Source organism: Gavia stellata, unplaced genomic scaffold, assembly GCF_030936135.1.
Source record: "Gavia stellata isolate bGavSte3 unplaced genomic scaffold, bGavSte3.hap2 HAP2_SCAFFOLD_34, whole genome shotgun sequence".
NCBI lineage: Eukaryota > Metazoa > Chordata > Aves > Gaviiformes > Gaviidae > Gavia > Gavia stellata.
Window position 1 is genome coordinate 4,923,744 of NW_026776320.1, and position 23,280 is coordinate 4,947,023.

Genomic DNA, 23,280 nt, shown 5'->3' on the forward strand with positions numbered 1-23,280 from the left:
TATGATTCTACGCAAAACTACTATGTGATACAGTTTTTAAAAGGAGAGGAACAGAAATTTGAGGTGAGACATCCTTTAAGGCAGAAATCGGGTCTCAGGACTTAATCAGTGCATTTTTAACATTCTTACTAAAAAACCAAGCTGCTACTAGATCCAAAAATTAACTTATAGAAACAAGTATTAAAAGAAATACCTGATTTTTTTTTAAAAGTTCACATATTATTACTCATGTCAGTAACTCATATGCTTTTGCCTAAATACCAGGTACAATTACTCACACATGCAAACACTTCTGATTTTGGACTCTAAAGTAAGTCTGATGTTTAAGGTAGAATTGCACTTTATATATTTTTATATAGCCTATAGTAAAAGCCTGGAAGAGTCAAGAAACTTACCATTATGCCACCAACTACACGACACCAGGTGTCAGAATTAGAGTTTTAGCTTACCGTCACATTAAAGGTATATGACATGCAATCAGATTCTAGTTTACCCTCCTCTTTCCAAATAAAACCTAAACGTTCAGCTGCAGTTCTGATTTCTCCCTGCTTTATACTGTATTTTTGCAAATGTTCTTTCGTGCTGAAGGGCCCAACCCCTGGTGCTCAGGGGTTAATTGGAAAGCATTTGACCCCTCAGAGGCATTCAGGCAGATTTCTTGAAAGGAGAATGGCAATCACACGCTGTCAGCTTTGATTTCATTAAATGCAAAACTGACTATGTAAGGATTTACGTTACACAAAAGGTAGATTTCTACCCCCGAAGAGTAATTTTGGTTGCTAGTCAAACTTCTTCCCTGCTTCCCCCTGGGAAGAAAGTCTGTGGAGAAAAGCATTGCACAGATCACAAGAAAGGCAGGAGAGTTCCTGGAAGAACATTTCCCACTAGTGTGGGACGTGTCTGAACCGTTTGTTTAAAAAAAGCATGACCCAGAGGCTTGTAAGCAACATGTGGACAGAATGTAATTAATCAGGAGTGAAAACTAAGGTAGAATTCTTCTGCTCTCTCTCGTCTTCCACCTCAGAACAGCAATGGGAAGAGATCACTGCACTAGATGTCGTCGTGGTACTCCCCGTACTTTGCTGTGACAGGTTCCTCAAGATGAACTGCTGCACCACCCATTAAGGCAAATGCTGGGTACATTATGCCAGAGCAGTCCACCTCGCACTCATAAAGGCATTTCATACGGCCTGCGTCGTAGAACCCCACCTTGCCTTTGTCACAGTCGAGGCAGATGCCCAAGCACGATGGCAGGGGAAGGATTCTGCTCGCTGGATCCTTGGGGGCAGCAGGTGTTGTGGGGATAAAGAACTTCTTCATGCCTAAAGTGACCAGTGTGAAAGGCTGTGGTGAGTCAAAGAAGGCATCTTCACTCCCACTGTCATGACCACTGTCTTGCTCGTACCTAGAACAGAAAAACAACCATTTGCTTTTGTCAAATTCTGAAGGGGGATCAGTGATGTGAACTGGAGAAAACATTTTTGTAAGACAAGAAACACCACATGGTCACCTGCAAAACCTTGTGGGGTAAAAATATACCTAAGCCAGGAGGGAAGACGCATTTAGTAGGTGGAGAACACTCACTTGGGCCACTTCAGACAATAAATAACAGCTAAACACTAACGAGGACAAGACCACAGAAGGCTTTACTAAGGAGCGGATGTATCTAAATGTACTCATGCTAGGTAATCATTAATGAACCTACAGGTATAGCAAATTAGTTAACTTGAAAAGTAATTTAGCGACTATGACTAATGATTACAGACAAGGTATGTTTAACTTCATTTACATAATGTTAAATGACACGAGTAAATACATTTAACATGACTGTTGTCCTATGAGTTTTCCTCACCACTGCTGTATTACATTGTCTTTAAAATTCACAACACAAAAAGTAGTGGTTTAAGTTTTTGGTTTGGTGGTTTGGTTTTTTTTAAAGTGCTCTGCCTGGAGGTTTCCATGAACCCCTGTTTCCCAGCTGGTTACTGGGGAAAGTTTGCGGCCAGATTTGTTCAGTCTACATGCTTTTGCCCCCTACTTCTGTCACCAGATGAAGACACACTGGAGAAGCACACATTCTTCTGTGCCGACAATCCCTAGCTAGGTTTGCATTTTTGGGATGTCTGGGGGGAGATTGGATTTGTGTCAGCCAAAGTTTTCCAGGTATTTGTGTGGATAAGGAAAAAGAAATCAGGAAATCAGGATCTAATTTCTCACTTTGCAAAAAGCCTCCGTCTGGCTTTAAGCAGCTCAAGACACAGGCGTTCTTACACTTTCAGTATGTTACACAGGAGGAAGCTGATACATTTTTTACATTCCTGAAAAAGTTAAAGAGTCCTCAGGAGATAGCTTCCCAGCCTGCAGTTCCTAGACACATCCAGGCTTACTACAACCATACTTCAGAGCTGAAATCTTTTTATTGGTTTGTCCACTGTACTTTGGCTTGGGAACAGTAGCACTCCAGTACCATATGCAAGTGTATAGCCTGGGATAAGCCAGTGACTTGGAATCCACCGTGACGCAAGCTACAGCAAAGATACACAGATACACACAGTGAACATTGTACCTCTGAATGGCTGCCAAACCTAGTATGCTAAGGAAATTAAGGCAGAGTCTTACTATTGACAATTAAACATTGCTTCAATCTTGCAAGTGATGCTTTTTTTTTACCTTCTTGCTTTAACTGGCACATCTTGACATCTATAGGAACCTCATTTCTTTCCCAAAAAGAATGAAAATAGGACTCTGGATAATTACAACACCTTTCTGCTAATAGCAGGGGATGAACAGGACAACCTGCTTACAGCATATCCTTCAAGCTACTTTCCACTAGTTAGGTTCACCTTGTGTACTAATTGCGACCAGACTCACTCTTAACTTATTTTTTAAAAAGCCATCTCCTTATATAAAACATGTATCGAGCAAGAGTCTGCAATTTACCTTGAGCTGGTCACATCATGGGTATTATGGAACAATTTCTGTATCTGGTTGCTAGAAACAACTCCCACTTTCACCAGGTATGAATAGGCTTCCACACGAAAAGCCCAGACGTGCTTCCCTTTGGCAATCCCGGTGTCGCCAATGATGTAATCCAGGGTTGTGTAGCATCCGACCTGCATGCGCTCAGATCCCAGCAGTAGAGGAAATCCAGCCCTGCTTTCCACAGAGGTTCTTCCTGGGTTCAGCAGGAGATGTTCACTGTTGTACCCACATTTGTCATCAAAAAGAAAACTGAAAACTGAAAAACAGTATCCAAAAAAATTTCCTCTTAGTTAAGTATTTGGCCTTCTGTGCTTATAAACTACATTTTAAGTCATGCTGGCATCAGAATTTCTCACTTTTAAAGGCTACCGGGAACGTCATGCAAGCTAAAACGGTCTCAGCATGCCACCTACTTAACCTGTTTGTTAACAGTGCTTCTAAACATTTACGCAACCGGTAACAGTAGAGTAGAAGTCTGGGAACTACTGGAAACCACCTACAGCTCTTAACACCGACAGACACAGATTCAACACCTTGTGGACATAAGAAAACCCAATACCTGGAGCTGGAGGCGTACGCAAAATAACTTCTCGGCTCCAAGGGCTACAGATGGACCCTTTATATCCTCGAACTCTGAAGGCATAGGAGCTGTCATCATCAAGATCAGATATTACTTTGCTCTTGCTGCAAACTTTGATCTCCTGCCACGTCGCACTCTCCTCTTCTCTATTAAGCTTACGATACTCAAGAACATAGATATCAGCTGAGTCTGTCTTCCCAGGGCATTCCCAGCTGATCAGAGCTTTGTTGTACATTCTGCTCTGCTCTTCATTGATTTCTGGTATTTCTAGACCTGGAATGCCAGAGATTCAGGAGAAAAAAACCCTCAAATTTAGATATCTGTTGTTTTAGAATTAACCATACAAGCCCTTTGTTGAGTGGCTATAGCACTTGGGGGGGGTGGGGGTGGGGGCAGAAATCTGACTCAATCAGTTAAAGAGTACAGATGAGGATGGTTCCATTCATGCACTTACATAAATCCCTTACTTTCTGTTTTTACTTCGAAAGTTGTATTATTTATTTTTGCTGGCAGCTAAAAAAGCATCTAAAAGCCTATTCTTTTCTGTCATGTTAACAAAAAGCTTCTAGGAAGACCTAGTATTACTTAAGTACAATGTTTTGGAAGCCAATGTAAACTGGTACTGAATGCAACGGCATCTTAGCTTCTTTTTCAAAGCTGAAGCTAGCATTGCTGCCAGGTAATGCCTTGTGGATCACAGAGACAGAAGGGACAATGCAAGTCACAAGACTGAGTTCTGCAGCTGCAGCCCTGCATAAGTTTTGCCTCTTTCCAGAGAAGCCCTTCAAGTCGTAACTTGAGAAAGACCTGATGCTCTCGCAATTTACCATTGGAATGGAAGGACAAGTCACCAAGGATCTCTTCTTGCTTAGCTATGTCCACCACAAAGTCTTCAAAAGTAGTTTCAGCTGCTGGCCTGAAGCTCTTCAGAGATTCAGTAGCTTTTTGGATTCTGAAAGCACAGAAGCAAAGGGATGGCAGAACAGAGAAAAGGGAATTCACATGTGTGCATTCCTTAAACTAAAAATGCTAGGTTTTGCTTTATAAAAAGTGCTGTTTTCGTGTACTTACTGATGTCTCCCAGAAATTTCTGTCTCTCTAGACAGAATTCAAATGCAAAATTTAAGGTCTTTTGTACATCAGTGTAAAGGTATCAGTGTAAAGATAATGAAGAGGTAATCGTTCAGCTGGTAGAGCATTTTAACAATTTGGGGCATTATGTTCAAAGAACAAAACAGATGTGAAGCGCTAATGGAGAACAGCTATTAAGATCAAAGACTTTAAAGCCAGAAGAGACCTGTTAGATTAACTTGCAAATACCTGATACAATCTCTGAGCAAAGGAATGTGTCAGTGAGCTGAATGGGCTACCCTTCCAGTGCAGTCCTACTGAACAAGGCCACGTGTTGTCACAGGACAGAGCCCCTCCTGACTGCTGTTTCTTAACGCACACTGTAATGTAGCAATTTCTACTGAACGGTACTGGGACCATCTCTGAGCCTTTGCAATACAAGGTACTGCATTCAGTACTTTGCTAGCAGGTGTCAAAAGAATATGACTGACCAGACATCCTGGAACAGTATCTGTACTTCAAACAGAAGATAATGAAGATACCTGTCATGAAGCTGTTTTGCTGTTTGAACAAAACAAGATGGATCAGTTTCTTTAAGCACCTCTTGAGCATATCCTACAAGGCCATTATTTTCCAGGAGCCCTTGATATTCCTCTGCTTGCGTTTGCAATTTTTCCAGCCTTAAATTCTTAGAAGTTTCAATTGCCCTAAGAGCTGCGGACTTCTTCTCTTCTAGGACATGAGATAATTTCTCAAAGCTCTGAGATGCTTCTTCTTTAGCTCGTTCACTGTTGCACTAGGAGGGAACGAAAGACATTTTAGACAGATTCCACAGCACTGTGGCTGTCTACAGAAACATACCTCAAGTTGTTCAAGGTATCACAGCAATCTAGTCATCCATTTGACAGACAAGACTAATGAGCTTTGTTATGCCCATCAGCACTGAAAATGTGATCAGCACTGCACCCAAGCTAGTGAGCGTTTACTGGATCAACACAGAGAACGAAGAGCAGGAAAGTATTCCTCTGATTATGTCTTGAGTTACGCATAGCACGTGTCTAAACAGCTCATGGAAAAGCACTGTAGAAACAGGTCAGTTTCTGAAGTCTTCATGCCCAAGAGCTAGGTGCTCCTCCACCTTCCCCAACCACACTGAGATGGGGGTCCAGCCCAGCTTCTCACATATGCCCTCAGAACTGTAGGGTCACCTCTAACTAGTGCCCTGGATAAAAGGAACTACAAAGCACAGAGACAATCTTTATCAAGATACAGGCAGGGCCAGGAGCTCCTGCAATTTCTGCCATTGTGTTTTTCAGCTTGTACGTGAGCTCCCAGCTCTGACTCTTCTGCAGGGAGATTTTACTCTTCATTCTGACTTTATTGCAACATCCTCAAGGCGGCAAACAGCCAGTGTAAATTGTGAAGCACCGTTAATACACAAGAGCTGTAAGTCTAACCCACCTCTCTTTGATTAAGGTATCAAACAAGCTTTCTTTCAATTAAATTTACAGCAGCACCCAAAACTTAACTTCCCTCTGTATGTTGCCCATATTTCCAACGCTGTCAGGATTAGGTCTTACCATTTGTGATTCAGGACTAACACAAACTGTTCAGAAATTGTTTTACTGGCTAACTGAAAAAAGCCAAAGGATTTGAAACACTTCAGTGAAAACAGTTTGAGTCTCTGCTGTGTCCCTGCAAGGGCTATCCCCAGACAACACGGAAGACACTCTTACCTCTGTTTCTTTCAGCAGCAGATCCAGCTGTGTGATGTGAGCTTTCACCTGGCTCTCCTTACTGATGAGGTACTCAATATCTTTTGAAAGCTTCTCCTGTTAAAACAAAACAGCGAGCTAGCAGAAGAAGGGTATCCCACCCAAACCGACAACCAGCACAGGCAGGTCATCCAGCTAGCACTCGCTTTATCTAGTTGCGAGGACAACAGCCTGCCACCAGTTATGAGCAGCACCCCTGCGGAGAATTGCTCAGTGACCCGCAATGACTGCACAGGGACATCAGGCCACTGATGTGGGCAGGACTGGGGGCACAGCCTCTAAGGACAAGAGGTAACAGCCTCTAAGGACAAGAGGTAACAGCCTCAGCTGGCTCAGTCTTCCCCAGCCACAAGTGCCACCTTCTCTTAGGCTAGGAACATGAGGCTTCAGGACGTTACTAAAACTTACAGAAAAGCCACGTTAGTTATTAACTCGTTTGTAGTAAGATTTGCTAGAAGAATGAGTGGTTCAAAGCATGAACTTAGGAGTGTCTCTGCATTTCCTGACTTGCAAGAGTTAACAGCTGTACAGGAAAAGCCTTGCAAACAGGCAAGGAGGCCAAAGAGCACAAGGCAGGCTGGTCTGGTCTTCCCCCCCACCCCGCCCCCCCTTTTTTTTTTTCTTGTGAGCAAGAGAGGAAGAAAAGGAAGAAGAGGAGGTAGAAGCAATCATTCTTTAACAACAAAGCAATGTTTGCAAGTCTTCCCTGTTGTACTGCGAATTAACAGCTATGCAACTTCAGAAACATACAAGGTCCCAACAGATACTTCCAATGCAAATTTTTCAGGAGTGCTTCTGAAGTATCAGCTAATCCAAGCCACAAGGACACTTACCTGAAAAAAGCTAGATTGTAAAGTATAAACTGCTTAAACCTTTTGCATTGGTCAGTACTGCTATACAGTTGGCTAAAACAAGGTGGAAGGACTTTTAAGAGGTTATGTTTCACGCCTCATAGAAAATACAGTTTCTCAGAAGTGCGCTATGTCACACTAATATCTATATTAACAGATGTTGCACAACAGCATGCCTCATGACTGGTTCAGTGTCCTCTAAACACACATCCTGGCTTCCTGCCACAGGGAGTTTGCCCTTACACCAGAAGCTCAGTACTTTTCCCCTTCTTAAGGCCAGGTCCAACAATATTTACTTTTACCTTAAGGGTTTTGTAGGCAGTTCTCATGGTTGTTACTCTATGGTTTGCATGACATCCACCCAGTTTACAAAGATGACAAACAGGCCTTCTGCAGATTTCACAGTACATGTTTACCCTCTCCATTTCATGTTCTGGACACATCAAAATCTGAAAAAAAAAGAGAGCAGAGAGAATGCAGGTGTACTTCCAAAAACTGAGGTGGCCAACAAACCATCAAAACACTAAATCACCCCACAGCAGCATCTGATTTCATCAGTGGATTTTTTATATTCAGTTTATCTTCCACCTTTTATATTTGTCTATGCCAGTGAAAGCCAGCAGATGAACACACACAGTTTCACGAGGTTCACAGTGAGTAAACCTGTAGCGATGTCTGTGTACACATCATGTAGCCTCCATACTGCAATCAACCATTTTGCTAATCCCTGAAGTTGTTTGCGTGCCTCAAGCTCCCTACACTCCTGTTCAGAGCTGTGAATGCAATATATAACACAGCCACGCTGTCAAATTTAACTGTGTCCATGCCAGCATCTCTTGAAACAACTACGAACTGTCTTAAGGCAGGAGTTGACATAATACTGTAATGATTTAAATTTAAGCTAGACTCTGATCAGCCACATAGCCATTGCTCTTGGAGCAACAGATGAAATGCAGCCACACCACCAGTCACAGTCATTTTAAAGAGAAAAGGCTCCAGTGTTTCATTTTTTCTGTCTGACTCCAATTACAAGTTGTTCATGCTGAGCGTTAATTCCAGTAGCAGCTTAAACAGCATTGCGAAAAAGCTGGTGTTTGCTAAAAGTAATCTTTCAAAAATTGAACACGTTGAAGTAACTGCTCGAAGAGGCAAAAAAAGTGCTGCTCAACTCCAAGCTCAAGCAACAGATAAAACCGTCTAAAAGGGGGTGGGTGGGTGTGGGTGGGTGTGCTTGTGCACATGTGTGCATGTGTGTTTTAAAAAAAAAGAAATGCTTTGCCTCGTTCCAGAGCACTGAAAGACATTTGGGTCCATCTACTCCATGTTACCAAAGAGAAGCTTTTGAGAAAGCTTTTCAGTGTCATGTCAAGGAGGAGAACACGACATCAGTGCCAACAGTCAAGCTTTAAAAGCATCATCTTTTAACACACGCACACACATACAAGAAAGGACAGGAAAGGGCTCAAAAATAGAAGTGAGTAGCATAAATATGGACACACTAAGCTAAAATTGCAAACCATCTCTGAAACCAACTCTCAAGCCCCGAATGTTATCTTAGTCTATGGTGAAAAGCCCAAAGACACCAGTCTCGCTAGCACCTTGGTACATAAGACTGTCATTCAGCAGAATATGCAATAAGCTATCCCATTGTCATTGACTGCTGGATTCGGGGGGAGGTGCGAGGAGAGAAGGAAACTTTCAGGAGAATCGTCTGTGCAGGCAGACATGTTCAAAACTGCAGTCATGCTGTCAGCAAGAACAAAAGCTTATGGTTCACTCAATGAATAACAGCAATAGTCAAAAAAGGAACAACGGTCCCAAAAAGCAACTACCATTGCACAGATATGTCTGAAGCTATATGCAAATGCTGCAACCCAAATTCTGTAAGATACGGGATACTTACCTTGGGTCTGAAGTTGGTGGTTGGTCCTACATGTTTATGTTGGGCTTTCACAGTTCCCCAAGGATGGTGTATTTTGAAACATTCGTTGCAATAGCTTGCCCTGCAGTCCATGCAGCTCTTTGTGGCCTCTTGAGGTGGAGGTTTGCAGAAATCGCACATAATAGCAACGGCTGCCCTGGCTGCCTGTCTGTATCTTTCCACAATGGTTTCCAAAGTAAAGTTGCGAAATAAGCCATTGATGCCACGTTCTCCGAGATCAGTATCCCGCTGGCAACCCGGACAAGGAAACAGACTCGATCTAGGAGTCAGTGAATTACGTTTTCTGCCTGTGTAGACACCAAATCCTGATTTAGGAGGAGTGTAAACAGAAGAGGTTTAGATTTTAAAGGGAGAAGCACAGGAATTTATGAACCAATTTCAAACTATCGTAGCACATCATCCAAACCAGTACAATACCAATTCATATGCACTCTGCCAAGCCAAAGAGAATACATTTGCCATGACAAGGTAGTGTAATGTCTGAGTTCAGGGGGCATTACAAACTACTACTCTAAAACTTAATTCTACGGTAAGGTTAATTTAGCTATTCCAATCCTATCTTCTTCGTCTAGTTTTGCATGCACTCAAGCCGCAGCCTTTCAAAAGACTAAACACAAAACCTTCCGGAAACCAGTTGGTTTTAGGCTAACTGGCTGCCCACATAGAGAGCAACAGCTTCGTAACACGCTGAAGTGTAAGATGTCTATTCCCAGAGTGAGACTGGTTATTCCCAGACAAATATAGCCAACTTGGAGCTCCCTGAAGTTTGCTTTGGCCGAGTCAAACTTATCTGGCTTACCCCAAGAGGCATCATAAAAATCTAAAGAGGAAAACAAGAGAACTAGATATCACCAGTACGAAATCTCAGCCAAATCATTCAGTCAAAATACGTAGAGGCTGACTTGGCCCTTGCTGAACGGCCTTGATAAAGGAGGGCTGCTAAGTAAGCCCCGCACACCAAAGGGGATGCTGAGACGGTTATGTCTGAGAGATTCCTCTACCTTGAACTGGGGAACCCCAGATCTGCATGGTTACACAAGGGTACAGCTTATCTCTTTTCATTTCAAAAGGGGACAGTAGAGAAGCTGCACTCCTACGAAACAGCTATGCACAAATTTCCCCTCTTCTCCAAAATAAAGTGATCCAAGGCTCAAGTCAAGTCGCAAGCCTAGGGATTCTTTGGAGCCTGTTCCAGGGGATGGCTCACACAGACCCAAAAACTATTTACAGGGTAACATTCTTGAGGCTATCAAACAGAGAGTGCATCCCCATGTCTCACTCATGAACCCACAGGGCACAACTATCAAAATTAGTCCTTTATGTATTACTGAAGCAGGTTAAGCCAGTGTTTAGGCTTAACATGTATCCTCTCAGCCTCCCCTTACAAAGAAATAAAAAACCATTCTCTCGAGCTGGAGCATGGTTTTAAGATCCCCTTGAGATGACTGCATGTTGGTATAACTAATTTGTAAATAGAGGTATGACTTCAAGCTGAATTCTTAGTGTTGAAATTGGTTCTTCTTCAGAAAGTGAAATTTGGTCCCATCTGTATTTAGTGAGGATCTTCCCATCAGAAATGTTGATGCTTCATTTCTTTTTGAAGTGTCCTTTGATGCTATCCAAAAGACACTTGCCTTGTGTCACTCTTCTGTGGGTGCTTCACCCAACAATCCAAAACCTCCCTACCTCTCACGCCCTTTCCAGTCTCTTTAAAAAAACAAACCAACACTCCTGTAAGAAACTAGTTCCTTTAAAAATCTTCAAAATGTACCCCATGGTAGTTATGCATCACTATCAGCTAAGAAGCCACAACCAGAGCATGAATAAATGTCAGTCTCAAACTCGGCTGGTCTCATGCTTTTCTGTAGGTTCTGAGCAGAACAGCTAGACTGCATTAACAGAACAGTATGGGTGACATAAGGCACCGGTATGCAATTTTCTGGCTAAGGGAAGCAGAGATTTTTTTTTTTCTTTTTTTTTTTTTTAGTACTTACTTGAAGTGAATTAATTACCCAAACTGCACATCCTGCAGTACCTGTAACTTGGCATACACAGCAACACACACATGCAATGCACAGCAACAGCAGTGAAATGCAATCTGTATTTCCAATGTATGCTCCGTGCTAGCACTGCGCACAGGAACACAAAGAGATCTTCTACACAGACTTCTACAATGGCCTAAACAAAAAGATGATTTTGCATGCAGTGCCATGCAGTCAACAGAAAGGGATCTGGAGTACTTACATTTGCTAAAACTAAGAAAATAATGATACCGTGTCGTATGTACAGGGACTGCCTACAAGCAGTACGCTATAGCAGAGAGCAAGCAATGACAAAGCAAGATAACAAGAAAGAAAAACATAGTGCAGTGGTCAAGTTTAAAAATACAATCTGAAATTCGTATCCAGTCGCATGCTTTTGAAGTCTGGCCCAAGCGGCTCAAATGTGAAAGGGGTGTTTCTTTAACTCAAAGGTGAGTTCAGCTGCATCCCAATGGAGGCCTTTCATTCTGCCCACGGTGGACCAAAACAAGACCGTCATCATGAGCCATGCTCTGCAAAGACTGGTGACACTCTGCTTACGGAAAGCAATCCAGCGTCAAGGAAGTCCTGCGCACCTTCAGATGTCTCATCCCTTTTCACTGACAGAACGCTAAGAGCCCAGGATTGGTTTTTTCCCCCTGTTTTAAACCCTGGAAGTTTACTTGCTAAGCTTCTTGGCATGCTCTGCCGCTTTAATACTTCAAGTATGGGAACACTTTTTGCCTAGCAAGTGTTACAACACTAACATGCAGTAAGAATTAGCCTGCTTTCTGCTTATAGGATTTCTACACTCGTATTTTAAATAGAAAGCACTGATGAAGTGGTAAATTATTTCGAGCACTATCTTTCCTATCTGTCTTGTGTCCAGTTTGCTAAACCTGAATTCTGCTTACACACAAAAAAAAAACCAAACCCCAAAAAAACCAAAAAAACCAAAGTCCACAAAAAACCAGCAGCAAAACCCACAGATTTTCTAGTCATAGTAAATGTGCAGCTCAGAGAAACTTAGGTCCTCCCCGTATGCTCTTTTACTCTTTGCCAATCCAGTTTACAACAAACAAGTATGTATTTTGTGAAATATTAGGAATCATCACAAGACATTTTCCACTGTGGTTTGTAAACAGACTGTTCCACTTGCAATGAATAGCTCAATCAGTAACTAAAAAATTAGTGCAACATATGCTCATGCTCACACTCCAAACTCACAAATATTACGATACAGATTGCAAAGAAGCAAGTCAAGGAGCAGTCTTAAGTATGACTTTTAAAGACAATGTTTAAATGCCCTCTTCCCAAGGAGAGGTACCAACACTTAAAATGCTGAAAAACCCAACCTGCAGCTGATGGTGTACAAAGGGATAAGGCATCTTAAAGATAAAATCGTGTTTTCCAAGTAAACAGTATCACCAGAATTCTATGGTTATGGAAGACATGGAAGTTAAATGTGTGAGAGTTTAAAAAAAAAAAAAAAATTAAAAGTCACCTGGATTCTCATAAAAGTTTTTCAAAAAATATAAATGTATACTGCCACCCCCCCAAACTCAGTTAATGCTTTTGGACAGATTTTTAGGAAGAAAGGAAAGAAAAAAAAATGTGAGAGGAGTCAGTAGCTGCAAAATGTCATTTTCAGATACTTTAATCTTCCCCAAATCAAGGGTGCTTTCTGCAAGAAGGGCAGGTAAGGACAGCTTTCCAAGAGCTCTGACGGTGTCCTACCGTATCTTTGTTTTACGACACTTTCAGTCTGCAACTGAGGCAATTTAAACTTCCCCTTCTGATTAGCTGCTTTGTCCTCCACTGAGTGTGAAATTCAGAATTGTGTTTAGCTCAGTTCATGTCTTTCTTGAAGGACACAATATTCCTACGGATTGCTCATGTGCCTGCCAATATTATGGCAACATGGAGCTTTGGGGGTTTTTTTCCCCATTTTTGACAGAACATCTCATCAAAAAAAGAAATATTTATGTTATCAAGCCCACGCAGTGGCTGAGATGCTCAGATTAGCTCAGTTTTGGAAATTAGATGTACTTAAAACAAAGAGACACTGGCTATCCTTCAACCTGACTGCGTCACTAAGCACGCCAAACATTACAAGTGTATCAATTTAAAATACTTAGTTTTCCTCATATATTCATGTGCTGTGCTAAATTGCCAGATCCAGATCTACCTACTCAGATTAACATGGTGTAAATTTCAATCATCTGCTTCGTTATCAAATTAGGTGAGCTCAGATACAATGAAGAACCGGTATTACCTCCATTTAAAAGTGATGGCCAACCATGACCTCTCAATGTTACAAAGATCAATCTAGTCATTACACTTCACTACGAGTGAGAGAGCAGTTTTACTGAAACTTGAGCATGTAAACTCTTGAAAATTAAAAAGCATGGGGCAGGAGGGTGACTGTTGGGTTTGCCCTTTAAAGGGAAGAGAGAATGTGCGTTTTTGCACCCATCAATGTATGTTCAGTCATGCATACACACAAGAAAAAAATATAATCCAACCCTTAACTGAATTCCAGTCCAGTTGACCTTTAAGTCAGTGTTAAACAGAATGAAAAGCTTTCCTTATAGAAGTTCTTTGCTGTACCTTTGCTCACTGCAAAAGCCATTTTGTGGACTTGACCACCGACAAAAAGCTATATGCTAACCAACAATATTTAACTCGAGATCTAAATGCTAGACTATCTCTAGCCAATACAAGAAGTGAAGCATTTCTACCTCTCCACCCAAAAGACCTCCTCTGTGAGGCTGCGAACAATGAACAGAAAGCCGTTTAGAAATCGAAAAATGAGATATACCATTGGTTTACAATGGTTCAAATGAAAAGCATCAACTGTTTTCTCTCCTGTGGCTGTTAAACTGCTGAAGGGCTGAAAAGCAAGAATGTTTAATTTCCTAGCACAGGAAACAACTGTAGTATTTAAGCAGAACAGAAAAAGGGAGAAAGAAGAGATTTGGAGGGGGCACAGGGAGAAATACTTCAAATATTCAGTTTCTGCATCATCTGTCAGTGGTGCGCAAGTGTCAACATAACCACATTACATGCTTTACTCTAATTACACCAACACTGTAATTTCACTAACATTACAGAAAATGGATTAGCAATAATAAATATCCTTCATTTTAATTTTATATGCAACATTTTTTTAATAAAAAAATAGTTTATATACAACATGAACAGTGGGACTTTTTTAAGCCAACACATTAGATCTTAAGAAGCACACGCACTCCATTTCAACTGAAAAATAAAGAGTTCCGGCCTTTTACAGTAAGATAAATTGTATTTGTAAGCTCTATGTGCACAACAAATACAGAACATGGACCAGTTCCTTCTAGCATCTCAAGAATTTAAATGCCAAAATCATTTTAAATAGATGATACTCCTCATGAAGATAGCAGGGGTTCCTTAAGTGAAAGAAAGATAAAGAAAAAACCCACAGTGGGAGGAAGGAGTCTTACATACTCTCAAATACAACAGTAATGTCTTGACAGTGACATGCCCTGCACAAGGCTACCAGAAATTCCAGTGGTTTTTTGTTATACATGTGAGGCCCCACTTTGGATGTTTTCTTGTATGTTTGTTTCTCCTATGGAGCTGTTCTTTTACAAATTCCTGTAAGGATCACCAAACTACTAAGGCAAGGCAATGCACAGTATGGGTACTTCAGATGCAAGACGAGAATTGTACAAATGTAGCTTGCAAGCCGGTTGAACATTACCGGTACCAGAAGGCTGAGAGCAAATCTCACACCCCACATAGCAGTGGAGCTATAATACCTGTAACATTAGAAGCAAAGACAGTATAACCTGAATGTCCAAATGTATTCTTTAAAGCTCCCATTTCCATGTGCTTTTCATTTTGCAAATTTGAACTGCCTGAGATGCTGATTTGCCTGTGATGTGCATCTGCCCAGTGCTCTCTGGGGGGAAGCCCATTATTTCCAAGTCTCAACACTATCTTGCTACTCATCAAACACGTGTGAAGTCTGTAGGAAAGCATTCATCTCCCTCTACTAGCAGGTCAGATGAGGAGATAACACACATAACTTCCCATCAGTTTGCTGGGATGCTGGCAGACTATTGTGGATTTAAAGATTACAACCCCTGCAACAACTTGTGTGCATGTATCTCAGGGGGGCAGGAGCACCAAGAACGGGTCTTTCTTGCCCTGTCGTCAAGGACATAACGAAGCAGCAATGCTAAACCTTGCAAGCAGGGCAGCCAACAACTGTGGCAGCACTGCGAACTGAACTCTGCAGATCTAGTAGCATCTAAATGTCAGGTTCCCAGGGGAGCTCTGCCTCCTCTGTGCACAGCGTGGACGGTGCCACAGCACTGCCTGCGCACCCCATCATGCTAGATCACTATTTCTACTGCCCGACAGAGAGCAAGCTGGAGGGCAGCTTTCCACGGAAGATTAAGGATTACCTCCTTACTTACACTGCTGAAAGCAGCATGGGGGGCCTGGTCCCCACGCACAGCCTGTCTGATACTGCCACGCTTGGCAAGCCACAGTTCTCACAAGGAGGTCAGGTCACCCACGGTGCGCCCACCACTCCTTAGGCACCCAACCTGGTGCCCTGATGTCCACGTTGTAAAACCACGTAGTGGACAGCTGCAGCGGAAACCGGTGACCGCTTCAGTCCATGCATACAATGCCGCGACAGAACATCATGCTTACTGAGGAAAAAAGGGACTAGACTTGGATTTGGGAGATGGCAGTCACCAGTGGGCTCTCTTCATTCAAACTTCACATAACGCTGCAGGTAGAGAGAGCTGAGAAAGCAGCTGAAATGTATGCAGAGCTAAACAGTGATTGTGGGGCTGTGCACCCCATATCCAGAAAACAGGACTGTAATGAAGACAACTAGTTATTTCGTTTGGGGATTCCCTCAAATGATGCAAGCCTCAACCTGCCAAGCTACAGCAAACACAGCATTTGCTTATCAAACTGATCCTGAAAGAGTACCAGTACTAACAACTCAAGAGTTGTTTAAAAGAAGTGGGTGAAATAAAATATTTGAGCTTTGAAAACTGGGAAGGGGATGATGAACGTTAGTAACATACGAAATACAAGACACAGCTTTAGGGTTTGTCTTGTGGGCGACTCTTCCAGATCACTGCGGACTGCGGTTTTAAAGTGGACAGTTACGTCAGAAGGAAGCCTAAAAGCCAAGATGAGGTTTCTTTCAAGAAGTACTTTCGATGTATCTGTGTAAAAGAACAACTCATCTGTGGATTACACAACAGCTGTAAGAATCTTTCTAGTGTGACATCACAAAGAGCATGAGGAGTGCTCCTTAAAGCTTCCAGAGCAGACCACACTGGAAGAGGCGGTTAGCGCAGTCTTCTTACAGTCATCTGTCTCCCAATTCTGCAACCGTGCAATAACCATCATCTATGGAAAATGATTTATTGTAAGCGTAATGAATTGGGTAGGACAAAACCATCATTTGCAAAGTCTGCAGAGGCTCAGAAGGAAGTCGAACTACTCAATTTAGGCTGGCCGAAACCTGAGAGAACCACCTCAACAGTACCACTGACAGGCAATAAAACTGCTGAAATCTACACCTCAACATCGACGCTATTGAACATGATGCTACTGCATCTCAATGTAACTGAAATACAGGAATAAACAAATACAATGGTTACAAAGATTTACAGGACGCCACAAAGACTGATCTATTATATATGAAATAGAGTGCACTGTCCTTAAAAATATTCCCATTGTTCTTGCCACAGAATGAACAAGACTCGCACTATCCCTAAGTCATCTCTTTAACTGCATCAGGAGTACCGGGAAGACATTTTACCAATGCAGACGCAATTCGGCTCAAGTCAGTCGAACACATAAAATAAGGAAAACACGCAAAAATTCCGATACGTACCTGATCTACTAATCCTGTCCACGCTAGAAGAAGAGCTTTGAATTTGAGGGCTACTCTGATTAGAGGATTCAGAGCCTCCATCAGCGAAAGAGTCTTCAAATGCAGAGAGTATTTCTTTCACACATTTGTGACAGACATTGTGCTGGCAAGGAAGGATCAGTGGATGGGTAAATAATTCCTTGCATGCTGGGCAGATGAGCTCTCTTTCGATACCCTTAATGGTAACCTTCATGACAGAAAGAGGGAAAACCAAGTGTAAGTGCAGAAAACGTGAGCCAGCAAGACTTACTGCACAGCTGTATGTCTGTATGTCACAAAAGCCCAGCTCTCTAGAATAATCGTTCTATTCTAGAATCGCACATTCTAGCTGGTTTGAGGCATTCCGCTGGTTAACGCTGCAAACAAATCTCAATTAACATTTATGAAAGCACTGACAACATTCCTTTCAACTGAAATGAACACCGCCACTAGGCAAACTCGGTTCATCTTTAGGTCATGTCTGCCTTGCAGGGGAGGAAAGGAGAGGAGGGGAGTAGTCTTAATTCCACTCAAGGACCTAGTGAAACGAAAGCAACCATACTTCTTAACAATAGGAATCCATATGTTTAACTCAGCTCGCTTGCTCGCTTTTCAAGAAGGGGGGGTGGGGGAGGGAGAAAAAAGAAATTAAGTGTCAGACTGGTTAAACAACAGGCTTTCCCGCCGTGTAATCCACATTTAAGCACTGGAACTGCCTTGACTTCGTTAGGCTAATAGTTCCAGTCCGGAACATTATCTGTTTGTTTATTTATTTCCTGCACACAGAGCCGCCCGTGGATCTGTGCAGCTCTTCAGTAATTTAATGACCCCACAGCCATCTGGCACTGCGCTCCGCTCCTGCTCTGACAGTATTGGTTTCGGCTATGTTCACTGAGGGAAGTGTTATATGGATTTTTCAAACATCATCAAGAGGAAAAGACTACTTTTTCAGAAGCATAATATATCACCTACTACTGTTGGGGTCTTTCCCATGCTGTTCTACTGGGTTTATAAAATACCTTACGAGCAGCAACTCTTTTGCGCAGCAACGTGTCTGTAAGATCCTGCCCCAAAAAATCATCAGAAATTGAGACATATTTGGGGCATCATGAGTCATAAAATGTATACAGTCGAGGTTGGGAGCAAATCTGGGGAGTGAGTGAGACTATTTTTACTTATTACCTCGCATTTGGCACAGCTGGATGGATCATATGGCAGCTTATGCAGTCACCATGCACATTACCTTTTAAAAACTTGACAGCTACGATGTGGTTACCCTTAAAAAGCATTCCTCTCCTTTTCCTCTTCCCCCTCCCTCTGCCGCTGTGCTCCTGAAACAGCTACCTGGATCTGCCAGAAGGACGGAGAAATTCAGTAAAGGTCTTGTTTGCAGGGAAAATTCCGTGTCCAAACCCCAGTATCCCTTCATGCAAATGGCAAACAGACAAGAACAAGATAGTACTCCTCTTTGATCTTCTACAAATGTACCCCTTTGATTCGTATCTAAAGACAGAATAACAGAATATTGTGCTCTAGGTACAGGGCTCTTCTCTTTTTCAGGATAGGTCTTTTTTAGTTTTTCTGCACCTAGACAACAAGTTTCTGAGGAACTTACTAACTTGGGCACCTTCCGCCGTTTCAGATTGTCTTGCACATTTTGCTTCCTGTCATTTTGAGTTCCTCCTGTTCCTATTCCGGTCATTGCACTGTGTTTTGGCAGCTGTTTTCTGACAATCTCCTTTGCCTCAGGAGCAGCAGAGGTATGCTGGTCTTAAAAAAAAAATAAAAAAATCTTCCCTGCACATTAGACTTCACGTAGGGTAGACCTCAAACAAATGCTTCTCCCATATTTTTCCCTATCTTTCTGTGTACTTTAAAAGCATTTGTTTGGATACAGACTCAAATAAGTGGGAGCGCTGAGCATTGCATTTGCAGTGAGCTCAGTAAATGGTTTAGATCAAAGTAATCTTCTCAAAAAATATGTGCACCTTTGCTCTGGAACAATTTTTGAGTTTTATGCTATTGATCCTGGGAGAAGCACCTGAAAATCCAATGGCTAACGACATGTATGAGTGTTCATCTTGTATTGCGGCAGCCACCACGATGACAGTCTCGAGAACCTACCTGAGCTGGTGTGGTAGGACCCAATTTCTGTCAGTTGAAATGTTTTTGCTATAATTGAGCCTATGTTCAGAAGCAGTCTCAAGTACGTGACATGCTGAGGAAGAACGTGCAGCTTCTTTCAGGTTCTTGTTTCCACCAGGTCGCTTCCCCGTTCGGGTTCCCTGTGTGGCGTTGCAATGGCTGTGTCAGTGTGGTGGAGGGAGGTGCGTGGGGTAGAGAGAAGGCGGGAGTAAGGGCTCTTAAACCCAGCTTCTGCAGAGCTGTTGCTGTATGTGTAAGTGCATCCACCTCCCAGAGGTGACGTGTTGTACTCAGCAGTGGTGGGGTCAGCCCAGGGGAATCTGTACGAGAATTTGGCTTCTAGCCCCAGAAGCCCCATTTCTGAGCAACAGAGCTTATTGTTGTTCTGATTCAAAACAAAAGGTCATGTTGAGCAAATAAAAATATTTTCATTCAGGTTATCCTTATCTGCAAGGAAGTATTGTGGCAAAAAATCTTTCCTCCCTTTCATAGTGAGCTGAAAAATAATACCAGTTTGTTACAAATCTGCAATATAAAAACTCATGTATACACTGCATGTGGGTGAGCAGGCACTTCTTTATTGCAGCGCTGGACGCACAGGGGATCACTCCACCACGTGTGCGTGCCTAGTTTCTCTGCTACAAAAGTTATATACAATCAAAGTATACATATTCATCATATTTCCAGGAAACAATTAACATATTCATACGATTTCCGAGAACTCGTTAATATATGTAAAAGCTCGTGAGGCATGGGCCTTCAGGTACACAGGTGGTCGTCTAAGGTCCTCTGGTGGTCGTCCATAGTCTTCCTCATGGTGTCCTTCAGTTGAACGCCATCTTTGCTCAGGTTGGTTGCAAAATTCCATTCTTGGAATCTTCTTAAGTTTTCCTCGGTTTCCTGACCAGGTCTACAACTTATCATTCTCTTGACAAGCAAATCCTGCCTATTCACAGTGCTACATTGTTCAGCAGTTAGTTTATGATGAAATCACAGATAAGTCATACCTCGTTACCTTCATACAGAATATATAAAATTTAATTTTTATTAATCGCTCTCTGGATTATACTATTCTATCAATATCCATCCTTAAAATAATCAATGGTTACTTCTATTAATATCTATTGATTGGCATTCTTGATATTTGAATCAAGATGGGAAAGGTAAGGAATTTTCCAAGCAGCATCATTGGTGCATATCAGGTCACATTGTCACGGGACTCAAACCAGACTTTTCTATTCAGTTCTTCATCGTTCCATCTCATTACTGTTAGTTCCTTAGTATGGAACAGCGACTCCCTGGTGAGGTTCCTATGGTTATTGTTTCTAACGGAACAATCCTAACATATGCATTTGTATTTTATTATTTTATTTATTAATCAAATTTAACCTTTCTATATGATTAATTCTTGATTATTTTTTTTAAAAATCAGAGTATTTACAAAAGTTCCCCCCTGTGAAAGTTTTGAAAATTATTTCAATACGTTCATTTTAATCAGTTAAGCTGATTATGTGCATCAAGTATAGATGCCAAACGAGTTAATCGATTCATCATCCTCCAATTTATGATATGTAGTATTACTGAGAAAACAAGACTGATCAAAATCAGTATCAGGAGAATAACGATGGGGTGGCATAACTCATTTAGGATGCCTGTAGCAGTAGGTGACCATCCGAAAAGAGTGTCCCACCATTTATGTTCCGCACCTTTTCCACCCTCTCTAAAACACAGTGTATTTCTTCCACATTGTGATGAACAGTTATTAAAGTTCTGTGTCTGTTTCCCTTGACCTTTTTCAAAATTTTGATTAAATCCTGGTTGTTGTAGCAATTGTTTCACTAAAGTGAGATTCATTCCAATGGGTGCAGGCAACAGTTCCTGAGTTAATGTATAATTCGATTGCAAGAGCTGGTGAGATGTGACTGGAGCCAAGTAAGAAAAATCACATCCCGGGTTTTCGTCAGGGCGAGTTTCAAAATGACTCAAAATGATTTTGTTCAGTATCTAAACAGATATCCTGACCTCTGATTGCATTACCTTCACAGATGAACCCTTGTTGTTCTCGTACAATACAAGAATCCAAATCCACAGTTTGCCATTTCTGTCCCACTTCTTGGGCCCATACTCTATGCTCAAATGGATAGAGTATGGTTCCATTGTGATTCAATCCTAATGCAGTAACAGGGTAGATGGAATATATTGAAGCATTATGTCTAGTTAATACAAAAGTTGTGGCTGTACTTGTGATGGGATCGTGGGTAAAGTTTACCAAATTCCACCAGGACTGGAGTTTTTTCTCTAAATCAGTGGCACTATCTCAAATTATTTTCCGAATCTCGGTGGGGAGATTGCCTTCTTCACCCTCTCTTATGATTGAAGCGGCCACTGATTGCGCCCACAGTTGAGCCTGGATACAACTGAGAACCAAAGACAGGTTATCTTGGGCCACACCGAGTGCATCTACAACGAAATTCATGGTCTTCCACATTGACCTTTTCCCATTTTGGTAATATGTTTGACAACAGCCACTGGTTAGTTTCTAAAGCCAATAGGGAAGATTGCAAAGGCCGTTGTAATTTAGCCAAGTCACTAGATGGAGTAGCCAATTTGTCTCCTGACATATTTTCCTAATTTGCCTTTTTAATGTCAGAATGTTTTTAAACAAGGCCTTTTTGCTCAAGCTTTAGACATCTAAAAAGTGTCTACATGATTCACACCTGCATGAAGCTTTGCAAATCACACAGTAGTCACCAAACAGCTATATTGCACAAAGATCCACACAATACCACACCATTCTTAGCTTAGTCTACATTGTAAAGTGCTGTTTCGTAGGAAGAAACTTGTTCTGGAAAAATAAGTATCTGGATAGGCAAGTACTGTTGAACTGTATTTCTGAAAGGTGACACTTCCATCGTAGCGGAAAAAATCTGACAGTGTGTTGTCAGTGCCTCTGACAGTGTGTGTTTTTATTTAATAAGCTAGACTAAGCACCATAGAGTACTGTAATGAATGCATCCTAAGTATTCAGGTGACACCAAAAGCCAAATCAATTTTTAAACTCAGAATGAGATAGATACAAACAGACATATCAAAAGGTAGGTAAATGTTTAAAGTGGCGTCAGTCTCTGTCCAGGAGAATAAGTAATTGCATAGCAGAGCACATCTTAAAGTAATGTAAGATAAAGCTATAGCAGAAAAAAAACCCTCAATCTTTAATTTTTTACTTCTATATTGTCAAACCAGTAAAATTTAATCTTTTTAAAATAAATGAGTCTGAGAGACTGTCGTCATAGCTAAGATAGTGTTCAGTTTATGAGTATTTCCATGAAAGAATGAAAGGCCAAAGCCTGGTGGTATTGGTCCAGATGCTTATAAAGAATCCAAATGTGGAACTGTGGCATGCTAACCATGACATAAACCCTTAATTTAGACCGGTTTCTGAAGCTGAGGAATCAAAAATTATATATTTGTCTGTGGAAAGAGATTTGGTCTGGGAACAACAAATGAGAAAGTTCAACCCTATCATCTATAGCTTTAAGCCAATTCTAAGTTTGGTAGATGAACAGACAAATGGTGATTATACAATGGGAGAAGTCACAGCTACTGCAGAGAGAATCCTGCCTCCCGGGTCTATTTGACTACTGGGCTCACACACACAAGAACATGACTCATCTACTCAACAGAGTGTACTAACATGTAGAAGTTCTCAGTGCTTGACTTGCTAGTCATGGTTTAATAAATGACTGAGGGGAAAAAAAGTGGAAGAAACGATAAATTTTAACAGCAGAAAGAGATTTGCTGCATCTGACTACAACTGAAGTTGCTCCAAGATCTGGAAAAGCAAGCCAACAAAAGAATGATCACGTTTGTGTTACCTATGAAGCTACTCAGGAACATTCAAGTCTAGAAGTGACTGAAGAGCTGCAGGAGGCCCTCAGGACTAAGTGACCAGGTAAACGAGCAGATGAAACTCAGTATTAACAA

The 23,280-nt window shown here is 41.7% G+C and overlaps 1 protein-coding gene across 1 annotated transcript; it reads right to left on the reverse strand.

Annotated features, from left to right (window-relative positions):
• Window positions 1-1,050: 1,050 nt before the first annotated feature.
• On the reverse strand, window positions 1,051-22,208 carry LOC132320873 (E3 ubiquitin-protein ligase TRIM36-like). The gene is made up of 11 exons (XM_059834498.1): window positions 22,107-22,208; window positions 17,134-17,347; window positions 13,964-13,993; window positions 9,163-9,488; window positions 7,562-7,708; window positions 6,370-6,465; window positions 5,176-5,429; window positions 4,390-4,514; window positions 3,542-3,835; window positions 2,941-3,238; window positions 1,051-1,405 (listed from the first exon to the last, which is right to left on the reverse strand). The coding sequence occupies exons 1-11, from the start codon at window positions 22,206-22,208 to the stop codon at window positions 1,051-1,053; spliced, it is 2,241 nt and encodes a 746-aa protein (XP_059690481.1).
• Window positions 22,209-23,280: the final 1,072 nt, after the last annotated feature.